Source organism: Aythya fuligula, chromosome 11 (genome assembly GCF_009819795.1).
Source record: "Aythya fuligula isolate bAytFul2 chromosome 11, bAytFul2.pri, whole genome shotgun sequence".
NCBI lineage: Eukaryota > Metazoa > Chordata > Aves > Anseriformes > Anatidae > Aythya > Aythya fuligula.
Window position 1 is genome coordinate 11,852,708 of NC_045569.1, and position 18,918 is coordinate 11,871,625.

General features: G+C 45.5%; 1 protein-coding gene across 1 annotated transcript in view; it reads right to left on the reverse strand.

Annotated features, from left to right (window-relative positions):
* HDGFL3 (HDGF like 3) overlaps nucleotides 1–16,492 on the reverse strand; it is a 37,582-nt gene extending 21,090 nt beyond the window's left edge. Inside the window, exon 1 of the mRNA XM_032195105.1 lies at nucleotides 16,380–16,492. Within this exon, the coding sequence (XP_032050996.1) occupies nucleotides 16,380–16,463 (84 nt within the window). The 5' untranslated portion in view covers nucleotides 16,464–16,492. The remainder of the gene's footprint in view (nucleotides 1–16,379) is intronic.
* Between the last annotated feature and the right edge of the window lie 2,426 nt (nucleotides 16,493–18,918).

The window sequence follows — 18,918 nt, forward strand, 5'->3', positions numbered from 1 at the left end:
GTGCCACCAGCAAAAACAAAAAGCAAAATAAGATTAAAAACAGCAGAGCATACTTTTGAGCACTGCTGAAAATGGCTGAAGGGTATCCTGCAGACAGCCAGAAATGACAATATAAAGACATCAATCCTTTTTTTCTGTGCATGCTCGGGACCTCGTCGAGATAGAAGACAATGAAGGGTTAGTTGGAGTCCAAACAATGCTGGCAGGCAATGTCTCACTAGGAAAGATCAGCAGTCCTGCAGCTGAGTTCAGCCCCTTTACATCCCTAATTAGCAGCATATTTTTTAAGACATAAAGTTGAAATACACTTTCTGCAGAGCTGCTTTCATCTTCAGTATGAAAATGGGGCCGAGGCTTAGTTCTGCATGACTAGTATCTATATGCATGACTTTGTAGATAACCAGCCTACTCATGTGATTCGAGCCCTCCGCCAGCGTGCATGGCTGGGACAGAAAGATGCCAGACGAGGGGACGGGGGAGCTGCCTCTGCCACTGGCCTCTGGGCTGCCCTTGGCCACATCACTGCACCTCCTTCACTCTCATTTTACAAATGGGGACGATGGTACAGTTCTTCCTATAAAGCAGATGAAGCCCAGAGATGAAAAGCTAGGCATTACTCCTAACAAACACTTTCAGCTTTGTTGGATGAAGATTTCAGGTTATCAAGCTGCAACCCTCCCAGTCAGTGACCACACACCAAAGTTGGACTGTTGCACAACTGCTCCATTTTCTCCAAATGAAATGTTTCCCTGCCACTTTCAGTGAAGCAATAGTGCTACTATTAGGATATGTTTTTTTTCCAGGCTGTAAGGATAGGATGTGATCACACTATTTTCAGTCAAACTCTCACCTGCAGTAACTTAGGAACACGCCAGCTCATTTTGCCACATCAGACAAAAGAAGAAAGACCAGAGATATTAAGTTTCCTCATGTTTTGTGATAAACAAGCCGTCCATCCGAAGATGGACAGACCAGTAGCCCATATGCTGAGAGACAGCTTGCAATGCAAGCTTAACCGCAACACTAGACAACGGGGAATCCACATAAAGGCAAGCCAGAGAAAAATAATCTTCTTAAGTTTCATGGCTCACAAAATTACTTTTTTATTTGTGGATAGGTGGTGAGAGGTTGTTCCTTTTCAACAAATACTGCCAGCCCTGAGGCATTTTGTGTTTACTTCTTTAAGTAAATTATTCCTCAGGTATCAAAATACTGTTTGCAATGTACATCCACTTGAGCAAACCACAGTGAGCCCACTAACACCAAATTAAAGCATTTTCTGATGACAAAATTTGGTTATCCTTCTTTATCATCTTACTACAAATATTTTTGTCTTGAAATATTAAAGGTGTGCAAGAAATGCACATACAAAAATGTGTTTGGAAGACATACAGCAAATAAACACTGATTAAACAGTCAAGACATCAACACATGAGAAATTCTGGGGACTGCACATGCACAAACACCATATTTCTCTCTTGCCACTCTCTTCTTGTAAGAAGGGACACTAAAATCATGCCATTTCCTCCCCCCCAAAGTACCTGGATGAATCCTGCCACCTGTCATATCAGCTCTGTTAGAAAGAGTGGATGAATGGTACAAGAATGCGAGAGACTGTTGCATATTTTTGGGCCTTCCACATTTTACACTGGAATTTTACTCTTTCATTGATGGTTTTTGTTTTAAGGAAAAATGTTTTATCATGTGATAGGATGTTTTGGCCAGTCAACTTGATCAAAACCTTTTCAGTCGGGTGCAGCCTGCCTTGGGCACTGACATTTGGTCAAATCCACACAACCAGTTTTTATACTCAAGGCTCATCTGCTTCACATATCCGAAGATCCATTCTGTGCTGCTCAAGCTGTTATTAAAAGAAGTGTTGCTGGTTCTTATGCTCATATTGACACACTTAAAGCCAAAAGGTAAGCAAATTTCTGGAAGACTGCAATCTCCAGACTTGGCTGGCTTAATTTACCATTTCTCTTCCAATGCAATTTACTTCCCTAAAAAGTCAGTTAAAAAAACTGGAACGGCACAAAACTTCCAGGCTGAAGAACACCAAGAACTGCTCTGCAGGATTTGGAACAGCTTCCCACAAAGTACACAAACCTTGTTGACACAATAGCTTGCAGCTAGAATTGTTGTAAGGAAATCTGACTGATGGAGATTGCAGGGGCAAACCTTCAGTTTATGAAGGGTGGACACAAAGATCCAAGGTGCAGAAGGGAACGACCGCTTCACTTGCTGCTTCACTTGCTGCACCTAGAAGGCTCCTGCTAGGGAGGTTCCAAGGTTGACACTTTGGAGTGCTGCAACCATTAACCTGGGCCTTTGGGAACAGAAAAACCTCCTGCTTGTGTCCTCTGTGACCTGTTTTGTTAGCCTTACTTGCAGCTAAGGATTACATCAGGGGACCAAAATGCTCCTTACCACTGAACAAGTGCATTCAGACTGTGACTCCTCAGCAGCACAAAGGTCTAAATCCAGATTTTGGCGCTATGGGATGAGTAATAATCACCAAATATCATCAGCACCCAGGCCAATTATTTTGTTGTGACGCAAATCACATGTACAACAACATGTGCTCCGTCTAGGGAGAACGAGAAACCATGAAATCTAATTGCAGAGCCAATGAAATAGAGTGACTTGCAATAATTTTTCATTCAAAGTCAGGATTTCCTGTTTACTCCACTGACAAACTGCAAATTCGTACCTGCAGAAGAGCTCGGCATTTGTAGGAAGCCTTGGGTTGCTGTAAGCTGAACAACTGTCTGTGAATAATTGCTGTCATTACCCCCCAAGTCTTAGCCCCATCTATGGTGCAAGCCAACTGATGAAACTAGCAGCCTGTTTTGCTAACTAACATGCAACTTCTGCCTGGATCAGCTGGTTCACTGCAACAACAGTACTTTTTTTTTTGAAGAAGAAGAGATTCATGCAGTCACAGTGGTCTCTGTGCAGCAGTCAGGCCCAAACTTGGTATTTTTACTGGGCTTGCTTAGATTCTGCTGTCATTACAGTGTCAAATACCTTCTCTGCAAAGTCCCTCAGTCTAGGTTAAACTCTCAGGAATTTTAATCTGTCTGCCTAGAGAGAGTTAGGAATGAACTTTTCCAAGCCAAGTCATACTCCTTCCCACCTGCCTGTTTTTTCAGCTTCCAAAACCTCAGAATGACAGTTTTCATTTAGCCTTCATTTAGATTCAACCAAAAACATAATGTTGCTTATATTTACTTAGATACTCCCTAAAAAATTAACAACCTTGTTTATCAAAATGAACATTTTTCTCAAAACAAAACAAAACAATCCTCAAGCAGCAACCTACAGGAATGAAACTCTTTGCATTAAAATATTTGAAGCATTCCCATATGTACATATGGACCTAGGAACTTAAATCCTAATTGCTAATCCAGATTAGAAAAAAATCACTCAAACAAAAACATGACAGACAAAAAGACACACTTTTTTGGAGCTGTAAGTGGCATTAACCTCAGAGACAAGTGGGATATATCAGTATGGTAGTGACCAGACTTGTAGGGTGGCATGCCCATTATTATAAAAAATATGCTTACTTAACAATTTCACATCAGAAACCGTAAATGTAAGTTTTAAGCATGCAAGTGCTCTGTTTGATTTAGATTTTAATCTCTACTTATTAATTATGGGCTTGAATTTGCCTACATGTTTACATACTTGTAGGTTTAAGACTTACTTTGGAACATCCTCTCTTTCTATCCACTAAATTAACTTGAATTTGTGTATGAGGTATGTGTCAGTATTTTGTGTTACCTTTAAATAACTTGCCAGAATATGGTGTTTCCACGAACATGAGTTACCTACAAAAGCCAGTGACTCAGGAGCAGTTGTATTACAGAAGTTACAAAACTTACTCCAGAAATCTGCTTTCTTCCAAAAGCTTCTGATTTTCTCTTACTTTCCTTCTCCAAACACCACCAGGGCTTCTGGCCATTACTCTGTCTCATTTCTGTAACTGACTTTGAGGGGCAACCAGAGGATTAATTTTAAAGGAGCAGTGATTTTTAAAGGATACAGGCTGTCAGGGGCAAATTGCATGTGTGGAACGGTAATAGCTGTTTTCCCGCATACATTAATACTAAATTTTTAAAACACCCTTTACCTCCGTATTGGGAATAGCATCCATACTGAGCAAGGAATCTTAGCACTCTCCATTGGCAGCTCAGCAAAAAAAAGTCCATGTTTTACATCAGGTTACCATTTTGTTTTAGAAAGCAGCTGTAAAGAAACAGCGTGTTGTTCTGACTCATCTTGCACAAATAACTAGGAAAAGGCAATTACACAGAGAACTTGGTTAAGGAGACACATATCTGGAACTGGGGAGGACATTAGGGAAGACTAAACACACAGATTTATCCTGGGATCCAGGTACTGTGTTTACATACACCTCATACGAATCAATGAAATCCAGTCATAAGGCTTTCAGGCCGGTATTCAACATTTTAATTTTAGTTATCACTTCCTTTTACTTCTTAAAGCACTGGTGGTGGCACATGACATGCCCAAATCATCTTTCACAGACAAAGAGTTTTAGCTCATGCTGCTCATGCTTTTAATCCTGAAGATCCCCAGCTCAATCTCACAGGAACCGCACATGATGGCAGCCCTTTTCAATAAAATCTGTCATGCAGACAGCACACTTTTGGCTGTAGAGATGACTCTGCCACCCCTGGTACTACACCAGGTCAAGCATATTGCTGACTTTTGACAAAGAAGTAAACTAACATCTTCATCTAGCAGCAAATGTTTTGAAAAAGTAAAAGCTTCTTGTTAAAAAATTGCTCCCCTTGCTCCCACATCTACTGAAGAAGATGGCGTTCTTCTTAACATGTTGCCACTAAAATCTTTATTATTATGGGCTTCTAAAAACGTAACAGCTAGGAGCTGATCCTGGAAGCAGAGCTGGGCACGCAGTTGGCACCATAAACAAAGTCTTTGCCTTTGTGTGATCAGATCCCGTGCAGCACAATAGCACAGCAATTACACACAGGTGAATCCACTCATTTGTAAGGCAGGAGATGGCACAAAGCATCTTGCAGAAGACGAGGAGAAAGCACTCACAGCGTTATAATGCTGAAGAGCCCTGTCTGACAACTGTGTCTCCTCTAATCTGCGTTCACCTTTTAACATGGAATCCTTGCCGTTTTACCAGAAGCACCAATTCAAAAAAAACCTGCTCAGAAAACCAACCTGCTCCCTTAACAGCAATGAAAAGCTCCAAAGCAGCGTCTCTCAAACAAACACAGAGAAAACAAAACATTAATAGACAGGACAGGCTTATTACCGGTGATAAATCATCGCAGACATTAAAATTCTAGCCACGAGGCTTAATAACTTTATGCTACCTTCTTCTAAAGGCTGTGATATGAATACTGACTGTGACAAAGAAAAATAAAGTTTGCAGAAGAGGAAGATTTTGAAAAATAACTCCTGATAAAAAGCAGCAAAAGCGAGTACCTGAAAATGTGAACATATGTGAGTCACCTGATCCAGACACCATACGAAAAGAATTATCTGTTGAGTTCGCTGCACCGCTAATATCTTTCAAAAGCCCTGGTATTTGGAGAGGCACCGCGGTATGGAATGTCATCTTTTATTTTTTAACTTTTTTAAGATGAATGCCTGCCTTCTCCCTCAGGCTACGGTCCTACTTTGTGTTTCTACAGGCAGGGCACCACATATGTAAACGGTTTTACTGAAATCAAGGAATCTTTATGCAGTTAAACTCGTTCCCTTGCTTTGGGACATGGTCTTTAGAGAGCAAACTGATGGGAAAGGCATCGTCTTCCTTCCGCTCTGCTGTAAGAAGCAGGGCAGTAAGCCTCCAGCCCTGCAGCTAGATCTGCTCGGGCACAAAACACTCGGGACCCCCAGCAGGAGCCTGCGGGTGGGTAGGGGGACGCAGTGCTATCAGTACGGTGCTAACATCCCAGGGACCTCCACCTCACAAACACCTCCACAGTAATGGAATAACCCTGAAGGAGCGCTCCTCACTGCATCCCAGATAACTGTGCTTCAAGAAATCTTTGCAGAAATACAAATGTACGTTGGCTCAGATGGCAAGAAGGATATCTGGGCTGAAACCCAACGAGCAAGCTATTAGTTTAAGCAAACGATGACAAAAGACGCCACCACAGCATGGCACAGTGCCTGGCACGAGACGCCTTGCTTGGGTTGTATTCCTCGTCCGGATCTGCCTCACCTAACGCCTGCCGTGCTCTGGAAGAGGCACCGCAGGACAGGACGCCAGGAGCCTCTGCAAGCATTGAGCCCAAGGTACTCTCCTGTGCTCCTGTGAGTGTGTGGATAAACATGCAGTCACTCCGCTGAAACCAGCAACGGCAAAACGGATATGACAAATGACTCACAGAGCCCTAGGTCTGTGAGAAATACGAGCTGCGAGTAACCCAAAATTTAGCTTGCAAAAGGAAAAAGCTAACACATCTGGGAAAAAACGGATTGGCAACGTAAGAGGGAGAAAGCTGGAAGCAGCGATACTACAGGAAGCCAACGGTGGACCACAAGTCGCACTCGAACAGCCAATGTGCTGCAAAGGTCGAGGCAATGTGCAGAAATCCCTGCATGCAAACATACGTCCTGCCAGGGGGCTGGCAGACAGCCCTCACGTGGTGTGACTGCACCCAGGGAAACCGCTCGGCCCCGCGCGGGACCGTCGTGAGGGCTGCTCACCAGTTGCAGGAAGCTCGTGAAAATGCACACACGTTTACGTCAGCGCAGCACGAAACCAATCAATGGGGCTGGAGGGCTTGATTTACATACAGTGATTAATAATAAATGGTCTCCCAAGGAAGAAAGGCCACGCACAGGCAGCCTCGCCTCTGGAGGTGCAAAGCCCACCCCTCTGTGCCTGCTGGTCGGGGACCCCTCAGCCATTGCCCTCGGGTGGCCTCTGCATCAGCAGTGGGACCCGAAGGCAAAACCTCTCAAGAAGGGGAAGGATGCAAGGCTTCTTTTGGGGCAGAGCTCTGCCTTCTGGCATCATCTTCCACTGCTCTGTCAGGACAGCAAACCTGTGACATGTGCTAATTTAAATGCCACTTGATCGGGGCTTTCTTCCCTTCCTGCCCATGGAAGACACTGATATGTGCCATAGGAAAGACAAACTATAAGGGCCCGGCGGTGAAAGTTTTCCCAAAGGGATAGGTGGAGGAGGAGCTGAAGAGCTGCCTCCTGGTTACCGAACAATAGGTTAGGGACTTGGGCAACAGCCAGGGGCTGAAACCTGGATTCCTGGTTTGTCTGTTTTCCTCAGGCTAAGCAGACACCCGCTAAGGGAGACACCCTGTCCTCCGGAATACAGACGGGGTTGGCTCACAGCACCCCTTGCATGGAGGCTCAAACATTGTGCTATGTAAGATTCACAGTGCTGAGAGAAAATGGCAAAAAAAAAAGCTGCCTGAATCCAATGAGTTTCTATGCAGAATGCATAAGCACATCAGGGGAAGGACCGTAACCCCACGACTGTTCTTTGCAACCACGGCATTTGCTCCTCCATTTGCACTTTCCTGCTTCTCCCACCTAGATTGCATCTCCAGTCTACATGCTACAAATCTCTGTAAGGTCACTCCCTGAACTATTATCAAGTTTCAATATATACTTTATTTATACATTTTATAATCCAATTTGATATGGGATTGATTCCCAGACATGGTTTGCATTACTGTGCAGTTGTGCCTTGAGCTCTCCCAGACTTATAGTTTCTTCTACTCACTGCCTCTGCGTGGGTTTACTTCTGCCACATGTGGCTTCACAGGTAGGTGCTTTCCGAGCCTGACAAGTACAAAGTTATTGACTCTTAAGACTTACACGCTGTTTTCTAGCTGACATCAGTGACACCAGCGATCCTGCAAGGTCCCTACACAGTCTGGAATCTTTTCCCTCCTCCTTAGCCCTACTTACTCTGCTGGATGTAGGATGCTTTGTTAACCGATCGTCTTAAAGAAATTCTTTGGCATATGACATTCCTTGCTCTGTTTTTCCTCTTTTGTTACATGATGCCTTCTATTCAAACAGCCAAACTAGAGCTGGCAAACGGCCTCTCTAGGTTTTTTACACTTTGCTGCAAGGCAAAATAAACAGTTGTTTCCAGTTTGCATTTTCAGGGCTACAGATGTATGCTAATTATCCTTTCAGTCTGCTGACGGAAAACTGAAAGAGATTTAAATGTATTTTTCTAAGGCAGACACCAAACTCTCTGGACACCTGTCCCTTCTAACTCTGGGCTTTGTGCTTCTCAGAGCACAGTACAATCTCTCCTCCTTTTATGTTGACTCTAAAGACACTTTCAGATTTCAGCAGGGGTTTACAAAAGGCTGGGAGATGGGGATTAAACCTTGCTGAAATTCAAGAACTTTATGTCTTTTCAGAGCAGCAGTGATGTGCAAGGTACTACTTGGATTGACCTGGGACCATTTGAAGGATGGGGAACTTCAGAACAGGTCAACAGGAACAATATCATAACATGGGAAGTTCATTCTTTTGTTATGATGCTGTAGTATTTAATCAACTATCTTACCTTCCTTTTGTTTTCTGGAACAATAAAATGAGATAAAATGGAATAGCCAGGTCTTATATATTGTTTTGGTAAAAATATATATTATCAAGACTGTCTTGTCAAACAGTCCAAGTAGAAGAATGAAGAACTGGAAATGAAAGTGCAATTTATTTCCAATTTCTGTATCAGGTTTAGAACTGGCTGTTACACAGAAGAACGAAACAATCTCAGAAGTGCGAAGCCAGTAATGCAGCGACCTTCCCCAGAGGAGGAAGCAAGGATCCATTTCCTTCTTTAAGTTTTAAAAGCTTTACTTCATGATACTCACTTGTCTGCCAAATATTTCTTGGAATCTTTTAAATAACTGTTTATTCTATTTGTTCCTACTGTGCTTCGGCCAAACTACCGGGCCCTTCTCTGCTGATGCTGCCTCTACTGGAGTCCAGAATCAAGTGGTGTGCTGCCACAGCACCGTGTTACTCCTATGTTTGAAGCATCCCTCGTGTCCACCCCGGTGTGTACACACGCACAGAACAGCTACGTGCAGGCACACACGTACACGGATACCCGTGGTATCTAGAGGTACGAGTCACAGATGACATGGGCAGACTTGAAAAGCACCAAGGTACCTAAAGATAGAGCAAAGCACTGACGTTCAGCTAACTCCTGACACCTTTAGAAAGCTGGCTCCACATCCTCTTCCTGCCTGCTCCACACAGGCTACTTTCCAGTGTTTGTTGCTATATTTATCACTTGAATTACAGTATTACTGCGAGGCCTCGGGCAGACTCCTTCTCCTTATGCCTCCCAAGCATACAGTGGGAAGGTCTTAACTGCTCAGACAACACCACTGCAAACAGTTCATATGTGAAAGATCTCTACATTGTCATCACTTTTCCAGCGTTATCAGGAAATCATTTCATCTATCCTCAGATGACAATTGCAGATACTTACTGACAGCAATCACTTGCTTGTAACATTTTTATTACCCTAAATGCAGGAAAACTATCATCAATTCAATATTAGGATGGAGAAATCAGGAAATGAAGAGTTAAAACTGAAAACTCAGCCTTTGTTTTGCTGCCTATGCTTCACTCCAGCTGGGTCTCCTAACAGGTCCTTTAACACAATAACAAACAGAAGAGATCTGTCAATTAATACATGTAATGGAAGCTAACAGTAAGAACATGCAGATTAATTTGACAGGCTACAGATTTGACTGAAAGGGGCACCTTCCCTTCAGACAAAGCATGTATCTATGCAGTGATGTCCATGAGGTTACTTGATGAGATCTGTTTGGTAGCTTTGGAATGGCAAGAAAAACATCTAACACAAAGCCTGCACGGAACGGGTATGAAAATCTTTACATGCTTACTGCCTCAAAACTTCTGAGTCAACCGTCTTCCTTCTGGGTTGGCTTCATTTGGGCTTGTAAAACATGATGCTGCAGGAGAAAATATATTCCTCTATTGTCATTTACACAAAAAGAACAGACTTGCACATGTGGGGATAGTTATTTAAACTAATTAAAAAAGAGAGATTAAGAAAACTTATTTTAAAGAAGCTTTCCCAAATATTCCTGTCCGCGATATCATCAAACATAGAACACCTTGGCCCCAAAATGGTTCATTTGCCAAGCAAGAACAACTGGAAAGGTTTTAGTATAAGTTATGATTCAATTTTCTGTATAAAAACTCCATTTTAAGCTACAAACCTCAGATGAAATCTGTTTTCAAGTCACACTTACAGCAGAACACAAGAGCAGGGATAAAGAACATCAGCTGCTGAGGTTCCTCACCTTCCAAACAATAGGAGAATTCACACTTCACTCCTTGTTATTTTTGTTTTAGGAAATGAAGGAAACAGTACTCAATGAGCTGGTGAAGTCACTGGAAAGGCACTCACACCTTCTCTAAATATGACCAGATATTTGCAAATAAAAGTTTAAGCTCAAGTTATCTAAGCAACATGTTTCAACCTGGTGCAGAAGGCTTAGAGAGCAAAAAGCAATTCCATAAAGAACGCCCGGCCTTAAATGTCTCTTTTCAGATGCACCTCCACAGAATTCATGGGAGTGCTGCGTGAAGCAGCCAACAACCTCAGAATTAGTTCCTTGGTTATGACAGACCTTCGCAGCGATCAGCACATCATGTCTCATCTCTGAGACCTGCCTGAAAAATTGCTTGCAGATCTCTAAGGAGTGATGTATGAGTGAGGTACATAATTAAAGAGGGAGAGAGCAGGAAGAAGCTCAGAATTGGTAAAGGAGAAGTCACAGGAGACTCATATTTAGTAACACAGCAAAAGTGATGTCATAAAACAGAGCAACCAAAAGGGGAAAAAGGAGAAAAGCACATGGTGAAGGACTGGACAGGTCCCAAATGGCCAAGGAGAAAAACTCAAAAGATTGCAGACTGGGTTTTGGCAGAAAAACACAGAGAAAGATCTGTTGTCTATTTCAGATGGACCCTTTGAAGTTTTCTGGATCTAATCTGATTTTTGTCTGTCATTCTTTGCCAAAAAAGATAAACCCTGCCAGGGAAAACCTACCTTCCCTTATCCTTATACTAATAAGAAAACAAATGGTCTGTTTTAAATATCAAACACTTAAAATGTAGAGTCGAGTCTTTCTTCTATGATGTGTTTGAGAGTTTAATATTTCCAATCTGCCATACTTGCAATTATAACTGACCAAAGTTGGTCCTGGTTGTCAGAGCACAGACCTTGGTCCTACGCTGAGAGCTTCACCAAAATCAACCCACAAAGCTTCATCCACTTCACTGACCTGGAGAATAAAGGTTTATTTACTAAAATGCCTGTGTGTTAAGTGTCCAAAATATATTTTTACATTTTTTTTTCTCACACTGAAAATCTTCTGGAATTCTGTCACTCTGTAGCAATAATTACTTTTAATATTCTTTAATACTGTACTGAACTGCAACACTATAGTATTACTAGCCTTATCTTTTTATGCTTTAGTCTACCAAAGTCTGTAAACATGAGCTTAGTTTTAAGCCCTTCCCTTGGATTATTTCAGCTCTTACACTAAGGTACCTAACTTTCACATCTTGCTGTAGGGGGGTGGCACAGTCAAGCTATACTGAAGACTCACTCAGCTAAAACTTATCATGCAATCATCCTTACATTTATGACGCCGAGCCTGCTGCAGACATTAGCTCCCGTTAAAATGGCAGCGTTTACTATGTATCACTACAAGCAATAAACTCAGAATTTCATACCCATATAAAACTCCAATATATTAAAGTGTCTCAAATGCCACTCTGTCATTGCTATCGGCAGATGCTTTGTAACAGTGATGTTCACACACAAGGACTGTCAGGTACCTAGCAAACCTGGCGTTCAGGTAGGTGTTAGTTCAAAGCAGAAATAAGGACACTGGACAAAAGGAACACAAGAGCAGGAGTCTGGAAAACAGGAAATTTATACTCACAAGACACTAAATGCACCTTCAAAGCAGCTGGCGTGACACTGTCACTTTAAAGGATGTGTTCTCCCAGCACGAAATGCTCTACCCAGCTTTAGACATCCATGTGTTTTCCATTAACATGCCCTGCTTTACCTGCTTGGATCTGTTTTGTATTGTCCCAAATCAACTTAAACATCCCCACACAAACTATCTGGGTTTACCCAAACCTAGTTCTTGTCTCCCCGTCTGCATGAGCCTAGATTTCTGTTCAACAATGGCATCAACCATTTACCTGGGCATGCTCTTATTTTATTGAGGTCATTCCAGATTTTTTCCTCCTCTCTCTACCGCTGCATTAACAGCTTCCTTCCTATTTTTAAATCAGTAGCTAATTTCAGCAACTAAGTGCTTATTGTTTTTTCAGGGTCGTTCATAAAGCAAACACCATTATTGATCCTTCTGAATCTACCACCAGTCTTCCCTTTTTATCTCATCTGAGTGACCATTCAAGGGGCTATTTCTCAATAAACCAGGACACCTATCCTAGATTAGCTGGGTATCTGAAGAAAGAGATCTTTCTGTCCATGTGTACTAACACAACTCCTATCGCGGTAGTAGCCAAGCAACTCCTAAGTGTTAGTGCTTTTGTTTCCACAACACCTTTTTAAAGGGAAAAGTGCTGTTACTTGTCCTATAAAAACAGGGAACTAAGACACAGAGGGATTTAGTGCTTCAAAGGCAAAGACCATTCACAAAATGTACAATGAATTGGATCTTTTTTTTCCTATATTTTTACCACAGCAGCCTTCCTTCTCTTTCTGCATGTACTCTGGATACACAATTGCTCATCAGTTGGACTACAGCAACTGATGACCCGGCCAGTTGGCATTTATTCCACATTTTTGATCAGGTGCACATAAACAAAAACCAACAGCTTGTTAAAGTAAACTGCTGCCAGTATTTTATCTGCTCTTACTATTAAGCTCCAATTCTTGGGGCCTAAACTCAAAATCTACTCACGGTCCTCCAGTTAAGCTAAAGGAAATTTTGGCTTTGCCCCAGAAAACACGATACCAAAATGCAAAGCAGCCCTCCCAGGTGGTGAGACCCAAGTGACATCTTTCACGTACGAAGTATCTAAAAGCATCTTTTGAAGACAGTGCATTTATTCACCAATTCTACTTTATCAGGCTATGTAAAGATAACATTTACTGGCCATTACCATTTTGGCTAAGTGTGGCAAATTCGATCCTTTTCAAATTAATGTTAGACTGACTCATAAAGAAACCTGAAATGCAGTTTGACTGCCATAACGCACCATCAATTATTAGATAAAATTTTTCACCGGTCCCTCTGTGTATCAATCATTGCTATCTGGCCACTTCCTTTAAGGTTTCTCTCTCTTCTCCCAGAGTGATGAAAATCAGCCTGGTTCTTGCTGATCATTAGACCAACCTAACTCCAAGCTAATGGTCTAGGACTAGAGATTGATCTAGGGCAGATCTTCTGCTGGATACAGGTGCAGTGTTGTGCCACGTTGGCCAGCTGGGCCCACGGGTGTTGTACCTACTGAAAGACGAGAGGAACTGAGGCAGATCTGCACTAAGGCAGCTGTGCTGCTTCTGAGATCTGAGCGAGATTTTCTGTATGACAGTGCCCGTGCACACGGAAACACGCGGTTGAATCAGAGCCAAGCCAGTAATGCCTGTGCACTTCATTACAGGGTAGGCAGTCCTCCTGCCCTGCTTTAACACTTCTCAGCTTTATTAAACACAGTTTAAGAAGCCTGTCCCTGCACAGCAAATTCCTGCCAAAGGTCCCAGACATGCAAAGCGCCATGTGGTAGGACAATAACATTGCTATTTAAATGTATTGTTAGTTGTATTATTAAGCTAGTATATTAGCATGAAACATGTCGACTTTCACATGAGGATACAAAGACCAAACGTGCTAATTGCATAATGAATGAAGAAGTAGGTAGCTAACACTCAAGGATTTGGAAACAAGCTAATCCCCTGGATAAAAGGCATTCAATTAATCAGAATATCAGACTTGACTCAACTCAAACAATTCTTTTCTCCTCACAGGTATAGCATAATGTTTTCTGGGAAACAAAATGAAGATCAGTGTCCTCACCACGTTTGTCTTTCAGTTAAGGAAGTGCAAATCAGGCAAAACCTGGCAACGAAGATGAGGTGAAGTCCTAGTAAAGACAGTACGAAGAGTATTTCTCACAAGAAAGGCAGCTTCAGGCAGACACCAGCCTGATCTAACACAAAGTTGTATGTAGCTGCTCCACGTGCTGCAGGAGCACGATGGAATTGTGCCTGTTGATGTTTAGGTGAACTAAAACCCAACACCAACACCCCCCAGCCTGCCTGCTCAATTCCTGCCTGATGGTTGACTCTGGGCTCTCAACAGTTTCTACCTCGGCTTGCTAAGTCATGTTAAAACTAGAGACTGCTTTGTCTTCTCTTGAACTTTACATCCTGTTAGTCTGCACAAAGGAAGTAAGTTCTGTTAATAGCACACCTATTTTTTCCTAATGAAGATGTACTCTCTTGGAGATTATTGTCATTCACAAACCTATTTAGACACCTAGTCAAAGGCTATGACCAGCTGCGTAGCATACAGTGATTTTTTTTTAAAAGGAAAAAGAAGTCATTAAAACAAAAGGGCCTGTTATGCTTCTAGGTAAACAAACGGGAGTTTTGCAGAGGCTCAAAAAGGAAAGAGATTAACATGCTTCCATGTAGTTATGGTCTCAACTGTTCCCATTAAAATTTTCACAGTAAATTAAACCATAACAGAGGTAAGAAAGAAGTCAATTTTCAGTGGATCATGCTATTCTGCTGACATAAATCGCCATTTTTAGGTATATATCCAGCAACCTGGATAATGATAGAATAACAAAACCACAACCCAGTGTTGATTAAGTTTGTCCTTTAGCATGCTAATTTTAGTCTGCTCTGCCAAAATAATTGAATGCATCACCTTATTTACATGCTTCTAGTTATTTAGAACCCTCTCACTGTTTCTTTACCAACCTTTGCTTAAGCCTGTGGTGTTGGCCTTCACTCCTTGCAGAGTATCTGCTGTTCAACACCACCGCTGGGGCTTCCTCAGCTACACTCAGAGAGCCTTTCCATTCGCTGCCCACCACTTACACTCATCTCCCCGGGCTCTCTCCTGAAGGGTAATGCTAGATCTCTGTCTATCTTGATCCTGCCCTTCTCTGTTTTCGTACACATTGCACACAACGCTCCATTACCTTCATGCTCTTACAGGTTAGGAACGCCAGCAACTTTCCTTGACTAGGACATCAAGCGCCATGGAATTGTCCCAGAAAGGTTGGAGAAGACAACAAATAGACTCCCACTGTTCGATGCCTACTAATGAGTTCACACAACGCGTGTTACGCAATGAGTTTACACAATGGTGACCAAAAAGGAGGGAAGGGACAGGCCCTGCAAGCGTGCCATGGTACCAGACCCCCCTGGAGAAAGCTCTGCTCCGCATTATTGAGGCTGCACCAAACGCGGATGTTTAAATACAATGGGGCGCTTATGCGACTGCCAAATGCCCGCGATGCTCTTCCACCTCACTTCCATCACAGCGGCGTAAAATGAAAGATGACAAAGGGCTACGAGGGAAACTCAGCGAGGTGCGAGACAGCACCAAGACAGAGGCAGAGCCGGAGGCCCGGCGTGCGGCGGGGCAGCCGGGGGGCCGCAGGGCGCGATGCCGCCCTCCTCAGCCACCTGCCCGCCGCGGGCCGTGCCCCCCGAGCCCACCGCACCCCTCAGGGCGCCGCCAGCCCGGCCCAGGCCTCGGCCCCTTCCCCTCGCGTGTCCCCCGGACCCCGACCCAGGCCGGGCCCGAGGCCTCGGCCCCGTCCCCGCGCCAGGCCGGAGCCGGGCCCGGGGCGGCGGCGGGGGCCCCCCCCCCAGCCCCACGGGGGATCCGGGGGGCCGGGGCGAGGGAGGGCGTATAATAAACAGCATCGCTGTCACGCAGGCAGGGCTGCCGGCTCCCAAAGCCTCCTCCCCGCGATAACAATCCAGGTACAGCCCGCGCTCGCCCCCCTCCCTCCCTCCTTCCCTCTCTCTCTCTCTCCCTCCTCCTCCTCCTCCCTCCTCCTCCTCCTCCTCCTCCTCCCGGGGGGCCGGGGGAGAAATCTGCAGATCAAAGAAAAGATGCACAATAATAGCGGGGTGGGCTCGCATCGCGGCCCCCCCGCCCGCCGGGGGCCGGGGCCGGGGCCTCCGGCTGAGCCTCGCCGCGGCCCGGCCGCTGCCAGCCCCGCGGGAGGGCGAGGGGGGCGGCGGCGGCGGCGGGCCGGGGGTGGGGGACCGGGGGGGGGGGGTGTCGGTGCCGGGCTCCCCCCGCCGCGGTACTCACCCGGGCCGGCCAGTGCGGGTACCCCTTCATTTTGGCGAACACCAGGTCTCCAGCCTTGTATTCTCGGGGCCGCGGACGAGCCATCGGGAGCCGCCGCGGGAGCCTCCGTTCGTGTCCCCCCCCTCCCTCCCTCCCTCCCTCCCGCACCCCCCGCCCCGCACACGCCGCCCGGGGGCAGCCGGGCGAAGCCCCCGCGGGGTGCGATGCGCCCGGGCACGGGGCCGGGCCGCGGGCAATCCCCGATCCCTCTCCTCCTCCTCCTCCTCCTCCTCCTCCTCCACCTCCTCCTCCTCCTCCTCCGGCGGCAGCGGCGGCGGCGGCGGGAGGAGATGGGGTGTGTGTGTGTGTGTGTGTGTGTGTGAGTGTGTGAGTGTGAGCGCGAGTGTGTACGCGGGGGAGGAGGGGGAGGCCTTGGACACAACCCCAGCAGCCCCCGCTAGCAGGGAGCCGGCTGGCGGCGGGGCTCCTGGCCGGGCGGGGGCGGCCGGGGAGCCCTCACCCCGCGGCGGCGCTGCCCGCGGCCCCCCCCGTGCGGAGCCGCCTCACGCCGCCCGCTCCATCCCCGCCGCAGCCGCCGCGGCCCCGGGAAGATGGAGCCGCTGCCTCCGAATTATTCCTCGGGCAGCGACCGAAAACAGGATCTTCTTATCCCCTCCCGCCTCTCCCCCCCCCCCTCCTGCGCTTTCCCTTCCTGTTATTTTCTAGGTACACAGATCGGTTTCTGTGAAAAGAGGAGAGCAGAGAGCGGCTCCCGGCCCTTCCTTCCCCAGCTGAAGCGTGACATGGTTCTTTATGCGCGCCTGACATGGAGGCCGGGCGAAGAGGAGGCGCCGGCTGCGCCCTGCGGCTTTCTGCAGCCGGGCCCCGCGTTCCCTCCGGCCTGCGGGGCCCCGACACCAAGGCCCAGACCCGGCCTGGGTCGGATCTTGGGGTGCCCCGGCCCCCCGAGCACACCCCGCCGCCAGGCTGCGGCTGCACCCGCTGCCACAGGACCCCTGGGCTCACCCCGGCCCTTTTCATGAGGCAGAACGCCCGCCAGTGCAGGCCCCAGAGCAAAGGCCTGGGTCCGGGGCATGTTGCTGGGTCTTACCAATGCCTGCACCCACACTCCCTCCACCATCAGCCCCTCCATGTCCATTAGCACCCTAAAACACATTAAAAAAAATAATCACAATAATAACAGTCCGCAGCACCAGGAAGACCTGGAGCTGCAAGCTCCTTAAATTCACAACAAGGGCTTGCCCACAGAGGATGTCAGGGGCTTGACTCATGCCAGACGATGCCAATTTTTAAAAGCCTGTACCTCTGTGGAAGGAAACCATTGAGAACTCACAATTCCCAAACCCAGATACTGCTATTTTTACCATAATGCTACCAGTTAAGTTGTAATGTTCATAAATCAATTGTTATTGACATTTATTATACTGAAGTATTGTCTAGAGGAGCAAAAGATGAAAAAGTACCTGCAACCTAGGTCATAAGCAGAAAAGTATGGAAAGGTTTTTCCATAGGTTTGGCTGAGCTTGTAGCATGCAAGATGCCAGCTATCACCTTTGGGTTTTGGGAGATGGCTCTGTCTGGGTGCTTATCCACATCCCAAGGAAAGCACCTGGCAGCAGGTGGATGGAGGAGGAAGGAGTGGCTGAAAGCCACAGGGTCACATCTAGGGAAGGAAGTAAGTGGGCCACAACAAGCACTGCCAGCCAGTGGGGTTGGTAATGCAGAGAAAGGAGACAAGCAAACACCTCTTCTAGCACCTGTTTTGGGGCTGGAACAGGACCAAGAAGACTCTCACTGTTTATGGTGTCCCCATGACAGGACTGTGGTACCCAAACTCTGCTGTTGGCAGTGCATGAGTAAACAAAGTTTGTCACTTTGGGTCATAAAACAGGGTATAGGCTTCTCTGCTGGGGGAAGAACTGCTGTAAAATCATTAACTCAGGTATCAGTAGCAGACTAACAATGGAAAAAAAAATCCAAGAAGCTGCATAAACTCTCAGGTGATTAGGCTGCACTCTGCTCAGTAGTTATCTGTGCTTGAACTACCCAGATCAGTGACAGGGTTGCCAGAGCAGCCACCTTCAGTAGAGACATGTGGCCAAACAATTCACTTTCACTTTCACAACAGATAGGATTTCGCATCCTTTTAAATTCATACCTCCCTTCAGTTTAAAGTCTCTTCAGAACAAATAAAATACAAAATATCTGAGTACAGGAATTGTGGACTCTGATCTGAGTTTGTTTGGAATAATTCTGTGTATTGCATCTTACTTCTCATATTGTATTATCTTCCCAAACCACCTTTATCTCCAGAGTACTTACTTGAGAGGTGGATCTGATTTATTTTTCCTATTTACATTATTTGCTTTTCATTTACTGGTATTAATAGCTCTTTCTAGTAATTTATTTAATGATCTTAAATCAGAAAGGAGCAGAAAGTATGTCTACTTCTTCCACTGTATTGCAAATGTCAGAATAGCAGAATTCAAAGTGGCTAGATTCTGAACTGAATCATCTCATCAAAATGTTCATTTTTTTA